At 43.4% G+C, this 10,161-nt stretch overlaps 1 protein-coding gene across 3 annotated transcripts in view; it reads right to left on the bottom strand.

Annotated features, from left to right (window-relative positions):
- Positions 1–4,885: 4,885 nt before the first annotated feature.
- INSR (insulin receptor) overlaps positions 4,886–10,161 on the bottom strand; it is a 130,920-nt gene continuing 125,644 nt past the window's right edge. For all 3 annotated transcript variants that reach the window (XM_084764473.1, XM_084764472.1, XM_084764474.1), the window contains one exon: positions 4,886–10,015. In XM_084764473.1, coding sequence (XP_084620599.1) covers positions 9,661–10,015 — 355 coding nt within the window. In that variant the 3' untranslated portion in view covers positions 4,886–9,660. The remainder of the gene's footprint in view (positions 10,016–10,161) is intronic.

Raw genomic sequence — 10,161 nt, 5'->3', positions numbered from 1 at the left:
ACATGGAAACAGCCTAAGTATCCCTCAATAGAAGAATGGATAAAGAAACTGTGGTACATATACACTACGGAATACTATTCAGCTATTAAAAACAAGGAATCCCCGAAATTTGTGGATAAATGGATTGAGCTAGAAATGATCATAATGAGTGAGTTAACCCAGAAGCAGAAAGACTCAAATGGTATATACTCACTTATATCTGCATATTAGCCCAAGGGGCATGTCCCACGAAAGCCTTCACCTACCAGGAAACTGAGACACAGGGGAGGACATTCTAGTGGGACTCTAGATGAGAGAATCATGGGAGAATGGCAAAGTAGAAGGATCCAGAGGGTCCTAGAAGCCTACAAGTAGAACATTATGATAGGCCGATTTGGGTACAGGGGTCCCGCTCAAACTAAGGCACCAGCCAAGGACAATACAGGTGGTAAACCTTAAACCCCTACCCAGATCTAGCCAATGGACGGAACACTCTCCACAGTAGAGTGGAGAGTGGGATATTACTTTCTCACATACTCTGGTGCCTCACCTTTGACCATGTCCCCTGGAGGGGGAGACCTGGTGGCACTCAGAGGAAGGACAACAGGTTACCAAGAAGAAACTTGATACCCTATGAACATATACAGGGGGAGGTAATCCCCCTCAGGAACAGTCATAGGGGAGGGGAATAAGGGGAAAATGGGAAGGAGGGAAGAATGGGAGGATACAAGGGATGGGATAACCATTGAGATGTAACAAGAATAAATTAATAAAGGAGAAAAAAAAGAAAATACTGTAAAAAAAATACACAGTGTCCTTTCCCATGCTATTCTCTTTTGTTATTCTCCTTTTTATAGATTCTGGTGGCCCATCTGTCAAAGGACAGACTTGGAAGAAGCATTTGAAGAGAATGCTTATCTTTGGATGTGGAGATCAAAAACGTTATTTAGGTCTGTGTGTTCTAGCATGCTTACCCTTACTAGGTGGTTAATATATGCTTATAAGTGAGTAAATACTATGTGTGTCTTTCTGGGTCTGTGTTACCTCCCTCAATATGATCATTTCAAGTTCCATCGATTTGCCTGCAAATTTCAAGAGTTCATTGTCTTTAATGGCTGGGTAGTATTCCATGTGTAAATGTAACACAGTTTCTTTATCCATCCTTTGGTTGAGGAACACCTAGGTTATTTCCAGATTCTGGCTAATATGAATAAAGCTGCAATAATTGAGTTGCCCTTGTTGTATGGTGGAGCATCTTTGGGGTGTTGGCCCAGAATTGGGAATAAGACCAAAGGTCCTCCACATGCACAAATTCACATATACGTATCCATGCTTTCTCACATGTACATGCACTCCTGCACAAGCACACTTTCACATACATATATACAAAAAATAAAAAATGTTGTTTTACTCCACTAAATTCTGGTGATGTTTTTGCACATCATGTGAATTTATGTATCATTGAACACTACAGAGTTGCACATGTATGTATTCATGGATGCCTGATGCCTGATGCATCTACATGAAAGTGTAGATATGTGCATCTATGCACATTCATTCAGAGACCAGAGCAGGATGTCATGGGACTTGTCTATTATGCTCCACCTTAGTGCCTTGAGACAGGGTCTTGAGTAGATGTTCATCACTTCTGTTAGGCTGCCTGGTCAGCAAGCTGCTACAATTTGTCTCCCAAAAGTGAGGTTACAGATACATATAGCCATGCCCAGTTTCTTCTTGGGGTCCAGGAGATATGACACTCTATTCCAGCCTCCACAGGCACTGCACACACATGGAACACAGACATGAAGGTAAAACATACATACACACACACACACACACACACACACACACACACACACACACACACACGCTGAAGATCTAGAAGTCTCCTCTCAGAATCTACTACTTGGAAGTGGGGATGCCCCAATGAGTAAAGCAATTGCTTTCTGTTATTGTGTATTTTTCTTTTGCCATAATAAACACCACAACCAAAGGCAACTGGCAAGGAAAGGGTTTATTTCATCTTAAACTTTAGTCCATCGTCAAGGAAACCAAGGCAGGAACTCAAGGAAATAGTTTGAGGCAGAAACCTTTGAGAGATGCTGCTTAGTAACTTACTCTCTGGTGGCTTCTTCTCACCAGTTGGACATCCCAGGCCCACCTGACTAGGGATGGTGCTGCGCATAGTATGCTTTCCCCTACCCCTAATCAACCAGCAGCCTATAAAGATAACCAAGCTCACCTTCCAAACACAAATACCCGAGTGTGGTTGTTTGAATAAAAATGGCTCCCACAGACTCAAATATTTAAATGATTAGTCCTCAGGGAGTGGCTGTTGTAGAAGTTCTGGGTTATATGTAAATATGTTTTTGAGATATGGGGTCTGCTCCAGTTTGTCCACAGCTGGTAACTGCCTCATGAGAAGGCAAGTGATCTTTGTCAGCTAGGGACTACCTTTTGTGGGTGTTTGGTCTTTGCCAGTTGGGATAAATGCCAGACCCAGAGAGAGACATGACACAGCTCCAATAAAGAGTGCTGCTTGTGTTCCACCCCCCACCTCCTCCACCCCCCTACCCTTGTCCTTGCTGCTCCTAGTTGCTGTTGATTCAGTTTGTCGAGAAGTTGCACATATCCTGAAAGGAGGATTGGACTTGCCCCAAGGAACCTGACAACCCCAAACAGCAGGATATAGCTAAGGAAAACTACATCCCTTCTTTCTACTAACCTATCTCTCCTACTGGTGTTGGAGTGTTGGAAGGGACTGAGGTGGAGAGGAGAGAAAGAGATATAAGGAACCCAAAGTAAAAGCGTACTTTAAAAGTACACTAACATGTGGCACTACTTAAATGGATTAAAAGAACTAGGAGGTGTGGCCTTGTTGGAAGAAGTGTCACTGAAGGTTTCAAAATCCTATGCCAAGCTCAAAAGTCTCCCTCCCTCCCTCCCCCCCTCTCTCGTGTGTGTGTGTGTGTGTGTGTGTGTGTGTGTGTGTGTGTGTGTGTGTGTCTCCATGGTAACTCTCAGCTAGCAGAGCCTACATGCCACCATGCTCCTCGTCATGATGGTAATGGACACAACCTCTGAAACTGCAAGCAAATCCCCAATTAAATGATTTCTCTTATAAGAACTGCCTTGTTCGTGTGTCTCTTCAGAACAATAGAACAGTGACTAAGACAGAATTTGGTACCAGGATCTGGGGTATCGCTGTGACAGGCCTGACCACGCTGTTTGATGGGGGAATATGGAAAACTTTGGGACTTTGGACTAGAAAAATGGATGGGTGCTTAATGGGCCACCCTTGCAGAAGCGTGGAAGACAGTGCTGAGGGTGCTATGAACTGTAAGGCCCAGATCAAAAGGTTTCAAAGAGAAAGAATATCAGTGAGTGGCCTAGAAACCATTCTTCTGATATTTTGGCAAAAAAAAAAAAAAAAAAAAAAAATGTGGCTGCTTTTTACCTTTGTCCTAAAAATCTGCCTGAAGCTAAATTAAAAACTTTTGAATTAATGGACTTCACAGTGATTTTAAAGGCAGCCTTTGTTACTTTTTCAGGATTATGTTGCTTGACTATTAAAGGCCATTCAAACGCAGATCTATAATGAAAAAGAACAAGCTGAGCAAGGAAAAATTCGAAATATACAGTTTGAGGAGAGAAGGAATACCAGGAATGTAATGTTGGGACCAAGCCCAGTGCTAACGAGATAAAAACTTTAAAGAAAAGCCTGATACTAAATTGAGTAAGAGGGTTGGTGATCTCAGGCCAAAACCCCAACCAACAGAGCTCCCAACTTGTGAGAGGAATTTAAAGGAAAGCTTCACCAGTGAAGGAAAAAATAAAGAACAGAAAGCTGATGCAGATGTAATTGAAGAAAGGGAGGAACCAAGTTCCAGGCCCAGGAAGCAGTGGAAGTTGGCAGTCATCCACGTGGTTCTGGCTGTAGAGTCAAGGACACAAGAGGTTGTGGAATCACCCTTTGCAACTAAGAGCCACTGCGGCCAGGCCTGTGCCCGGGGTGTCCCTCCATGGAGGCTTAAAGAGGTCACTTCATCAAGGTGTGAAGGTGAAACCTGGATTGCATTGGAGGTCACAAGATGTTGGAAGGAACAGTGTTGTGAGATACCTGCCAAGGAAAGCCAAGGACCGGAAGTAGAACCAGCCCAAGAGAAAGAAGTGTTTTGCTGTCAACAAAGCTAAAAGGAGTTGGAGGTCTCAAGAGAGCTTTGGCATCAGACATGGAGATGCAAAATCTGGAGTTTACCCTGCTGGTTTTCAGTACTCTTTGGTCCAATATTTCCCCCACTATCCTCCCTTCCCTCCTTTTTGGAATGGTAATGTACATACCCTGCACCACTGTATGTTGGAAGTACGTGTGACCTGCTTTTTCCTTTTGATTTTACACGGAGTTGAAGTTCAGACTGTCATGAGTCTCAGAAGAGACTTTGGGGCTTTAAGGACTCTTGAGACCCCGAAAGACTAGTCTTTTGAAGTTGGACTCAATGCATTTTGAATTATAATATCGCCATAAGCACTTGTTAGCCCTTCAAGTAAGTTATGGTGGAATGTGTTTATATTCCCAGCACTAGAGAGGCAGAGGAAGAAACAAGCAGATCACTGGAGTTCACTGGCTGGCCAGCTACGAGAGACCCTGTCTCACAATGAATGGCAGACAGCACTTGAGAAGCAGTATCTGAGACTGTTCTCTCAACCCTACCCTCCCATATGCATGTGTATGATGTGTTTGTACTCTTGCACAAATAAACACTTACACACTTGTGTATCTGCACACATGAACACACACACACACACACATACACACACACACACACACACACACATACTTCCCCTTAAATTTAGCAAATCTCAAAGCCATAGACCCACCCAGACCAACCTGGATACCACACAAAAATAGTCTGAGATAATTTATTCCAAATTTTAATATAAACAAGTAATTTGCCTGTATTATACATGCAGAACAAGTTCATCCCCACCCCACCGCCCCCCCCCCAAAAAAGGCATATTCTGTACATGACGCTACTTGGCTCTTGTAGGAAAACATCACTGTGCTTTAGGCGGGTTTTGTGTTTCCGAGTTTTCTGCAGTGCTGTGGCATATTTGATCCCATGCCACTGAAACATGGGGTGTAGCCACCCAGGCACATGAAGGGGCAATGAGCAGCAACCTTGACACAAAGGATAAGGACCAAACAAGCCATTCCTGAACATGTGAATGGACACACACACACACACACACACACACACACACACACACACACACACACACACACACACTTTGAGGGTCCTTCCTTCCTTCTCAAATAATAACAAGGATCCCAGGTCCATGGCCTAGTTCTTAACAAGTTTTGTTTCTTTATTTTAATGGCCCAAAGACAGATAATAACTTGACCAGAGACTCATTCTGGATCCTGATCGGTATCAAGTGAGCTTAAGCACTTACTGATCTCCATTTACTGAGGACTACCTGAGAATGCAGATGCCTTCAGTCATGACCTCTTAAAAGACCATCTTATTTTGTGTAGTTTAAACAGCAATGATTATCTGTTATTCCTGTTACCCAACTTCATCTCTTGTGTAAATTCATATTCTGAGGAACGTTTTGAAAGGTTTTCTAAAATGACTATATTACGTGCACCATTTACACACACAAAAAAAACAGTGTTATTCTTTTCTCATGTCAAAAAGCCTATGTTGCCAAGAATTCGCCAGCTAGCATCCAGAACACATCCATCTATCACACAGTACAACCACCATTGCTAGAATCACCATCAGTCATTCACCAAGATTGCTAGTATGGACCAGGCTATCACAGTGTTACTGCGCACCGGGCTTCAAATAAAACTACAGTCCTTAACCCAATAATCACTCTGCATGGTAGACTATCTGTCCTGGGTAATATAGTTAAGGGTGACTTGTGCTTCTGTTGGTGGCATCACTCTCAGCAGCCGCAGAAGCAGACATGCAGCTCAGCTCTTCCTGACAATCTCCATATCCTCCCAAACTGTGCTCAGCCTGAATCCAGAAAACCGTCAGTGCTCCTCCTTCCAGCTAGCTTCAAATGACAGGGAAGCGTCTACAACGGCTTCAAGAACATGAATTATTTCCTGATGTATGGTTGGCCTTATTGAACCAGACAGAAAACACATCTGCTGTTATCCTAGAAGAAATGACTCCATGGCTGTCACCATAATAAAAAAAAGGATTTAAAATGAGACGTCTTCCAAAACACACAACAAGAAGTGTCCATGTAACTTGGCTCTGTTGCTTTTTTTTTCTTGCACCTGTCACTACAAATTTGTAGGGTAGCCACGATTTTCTAGGCCCCAAGGTTCTTTTCTTACAAAGCTAACATCTTCTGAAGCCAAAATGAGACTCATGACCCAAGAGTGACTTGTTTCCTTCCCAGCAACAGTAGACATCAAAATGGAATTTTGTAGGTGGAGCCCTTTTGGTGGGGTCACTCGAGTTGGTGCACCTTTCCAGAGAATATGGGAAAGAGTAAATTTCCAAGGATAGTGACCTAAATTGAAAACAAGTATGGCAAAGCTTCATAACAGGAGCCCTGCTGGCCCTGCCCTTGATTTCTAGAGTTCTCAAAATTGTCCAAGGCCAAACAGTGTCAACTAAACCCCAGCATGCAGTTCCTATCGTATTGTTTCAGATATGCCCAGGAAACTGATTGATAGGTTTTGGATTAGGATTTCCCCCAAAATACCTTCACATTGGCTATTTGTATAGGAGATGCTGACAAACACCCAAAGCCTCGTGGGTCTGAAAAGGATAAGAAGTAATGGCCAGAGAACCCACAGTGCCTTTGCATTTGTGTCTGGAGGATTTCTCGTGACAGGGGCAGGTGATGGCTCACAGCCTCATCAGTAAAAGGGACGACCACCATTTGCCAAAAGGCCTTAGGCAGGGCCTCGCAGAGAGGCTTCATCATGATGGCCTGAAGTGTGGTTTGTGTGAGGAGCATGCTATCAACAAACAGGTTTTTATAAGGAAGTTAGACTCAGATATGAGGGAAGAGAAGAATCTGGGTTCAGAGGAAGGCTCTAACTTCTTAACTCTCTCCCTCAAAATTCTTTCTAGTCCCTGGCATTCAAAACTCAACTGGGACACAGCTCCCCAACTCAGAACATAATGCAGCCAAAATCCCAAAGCCTCAACGTCTGTTACTGAACCACACCCCAACAAGACACTGAGGTAGACTGTGCTGAGGAAAAAATAATAATAATAACATGACCCACGCTCACCTGTTTTATTTTTCCTTGATAAAAAAAATTTACATGCACACCATTTTTTTTACAAAAGTGATTAAGAGTGATTTTATATATTAAAATAAATACTTTCCCCAGTAATATAAGAAAATCTTTTGAATTAGAAAAATGTGAAAATTTCTGCTTAGAGTAGTAGCATTCAATCACTACCAATTTAATGTGAAAAAAAAAAAAACAAAGAAAAAATACCCAGAACTATGGTGTCTTCCACTGATGCACACACCCTCTATTTACAAGGTGATTTGCATAAAGGTAACTGTAACTCTTGCTCCTTGTACCAATCCTTGAATCGCCTGGTAACATTTTTACATGCTGCCCTTTTTCTGATAAAAATTTGACAGCAACTGGCAACCAGGGTTTATGTCTACTTGTATTCTCCACCCAAACTTAGGAGGATTTTGGGAGTGACCATTGCATCTTTATCTCACATCTCCTAGAGGAGGAGAAGAAAGGCATCAAAGATTTCTGGGGAAATGCACGCAGAAAAGAACCTTTGGGAGGATTTTGAGTTCATCGTGGTTGTTTGTTTCTTTCACTTGAGCAGCTTTGGTTTTATGCAGAAAAGAAGCCATGGGTTCACATCCTTTCACAAGTTCTTGGTGGTGAGAAGAAAGTCTCTGATGTCTTCTCCAGACTTTAGACTCTTAGGGACTAAAACATGAGCACCTGAGACATAGACTCAGGTACTACACCTGGCCCAAGCTGACATCCCTGGGCACCAAGAGCAGCTGTGGGAGTTTAGCATGGAAAATAGCCAGATACCACAAAGATGGAAGAGACCAAAGGTATTCCAAGGGTACATCTCCTTATATATTGCTTAGTGTTCTCAAAGCCCATCTGTGTCATTGGTCTTTGGGATCTGAGTTTGCTGTGTTTGTACTATGACTGAGCAAAGTGTAGGCCTTGAAGACGTGAGGTACACAAGCGGAGGAAAAACAAAAACAAAAACAGATGAACACAGGTGTTCTGGAAGGCCAGCTCAGCTCCAAGTAACCACGAGTGTATCCAAGCAAGAAACATCCACTGGTTCTTGCTTTCTGAACCAGTCAAAAATCCAGTTACCCACATATTCCACAAGACCTCACTGAGTCCTAAAGAGCTAGCAGCGAATGTGGTATAATTCCCAGAAAAAAAAATACATGTTTCAAAGACCAAACACAGAGGGACTCATGCATTGTCCTGCTTCCCCACACAAGCAGATGTGCCCACTACCTGACCCACTCCCAAGGAAATAACTTATTAGGCACACGCCAGAGATTCCATGAACATTAAATATGTTACAAATATATCCCCAAAGTTGTTGTCTCACTTCCTTCGTGTGTGTGTGTGTGTGTGTGTGTGTGTGTGTGTGTGTGTGTGTGTCCTTTGCTTTGATTGGTCTTCCAAAGATCCTGGATGAATCCAGACCAAATGGTGTTCCCTGTTTTGTTTTGTTTTTAAACAAACACCAATGGGAAGGGAAAGACACCTGAGCAAGACTTCTGATGGGACTGAGAAGAACCTCTGCAAGGCACAGACTCCCAGTTAATAAGAAGGAAGAGGACAATATGAGGTTGCCCACTCCCGAGCAGCAGGAGCTTCATGAGCCAACTCCCCAAGCATCAGTCCAGAGAATATTTAACACACACATACAACCCCCATTCCACCCTGTGATCTCTAACCTGGACACAACACACACATACACACATACACACACACACACACACACACACACACACACACAAATGCACAAAGGAGTGCACATGAGCACACACTTAGCACTACACACCCTTTCCCCAAATAAAATATGAAAGCAGCAGCTATTGGTCAATTTGAGGAACTGATTTTGTGAATGAGGAAAAAATAAACTAAAATAAAATAAAATCCTTCTCTCGGATTAATGAAAACTTCTCAAAGCCCAACCCTGCAAAACATGTCATTCTAGAACCGAGTTCCATAGGTGAGGTTTTTTCCCCCTGTCTTTTTCCTTTGCTTTCTGACTTGTGCTCCATAAATAAATTCTGTCTTTGACAACTAACTATAACTCAGACACTAGCAAGAAAAGAAAATTGTCTGTAAAAACAGATGCAGTCTTTCATTCTATGAGGAAAACAACAGCAACAACAACAAAATCCTTGTTTGATAACCGCAGATGGGGTGGAGGGGAAGCCGTGGAAAGACCACCCCTCTAAGTTCACAGTAAGCCCCTCTACAGGTTCGCAGGGTTGGCAATCACACTTGTGTGTTTTTAGGTCAAAGACAAACAGAAACGTGTATGAACTATTTCTGAGCTCAGTTTCACATCTGGGTAGAGTCCTGATAATCCTGAGTTTCCTGGAGGTGGTCAAACTAGAGAAGAGTTTTAAAGAATAAGAAAGAGAAGTAAAGAATCCCTCCCTGAGAAGGTGCTGTTAGGAAGGGTTTGACCTGGGCAGAGTGAGGACACGCCCGTTCTTCTTGCCCCCATTCATGTGGGTGTAAGGGATGTGTTCATCATAGGTCCGTTTGATGCTCAGAGAGGACCCTCCCTCCCGGCCCCCAGCCTCTTCTCTCTGACAGTGTGAGGACCGATCCAAGGGGACATTCTCCATGTCCTCGAACTCCATCTCAAGCTCCTCACTCTCAGGAGCCTTGTTCTCCTCACTGTAGAAGAAGGAAACTTCTGGAAAGCTGGGGTGGAGGTCATCCTTGAGCAAGTTGACAATTTCCAAGAAGGTTGGCCTCATCTTGGGGTTGAACTGCCAGCACATGCGCATCAGGTCAGTGCTATGGAGACAAGAACCAGGGGGAATGAGTTTCAAGGTATAGGCAAGCTGTTCGCGCGCGCGCACGCGCGCGCGCACACACACACACACACACACACACACACACACACACACACACACACACCAGCCATGCCCTGCCCACTATTG

Source organism: Acomys minous (genome assembly GCF_964271855.1).
Source record: "Acomys minous genome assembly, chromosome: 16".
Lineage (NCBI taxonomy): Eukaryota > Metazoa > Chordata > Mammalia > Rodentia > Muridae > Acomys > Acomys minous.
Note: the sequence above shows the minus strand (reverse complement) of the source record. Positions and strands in the feature narration are given on the sequence as shown.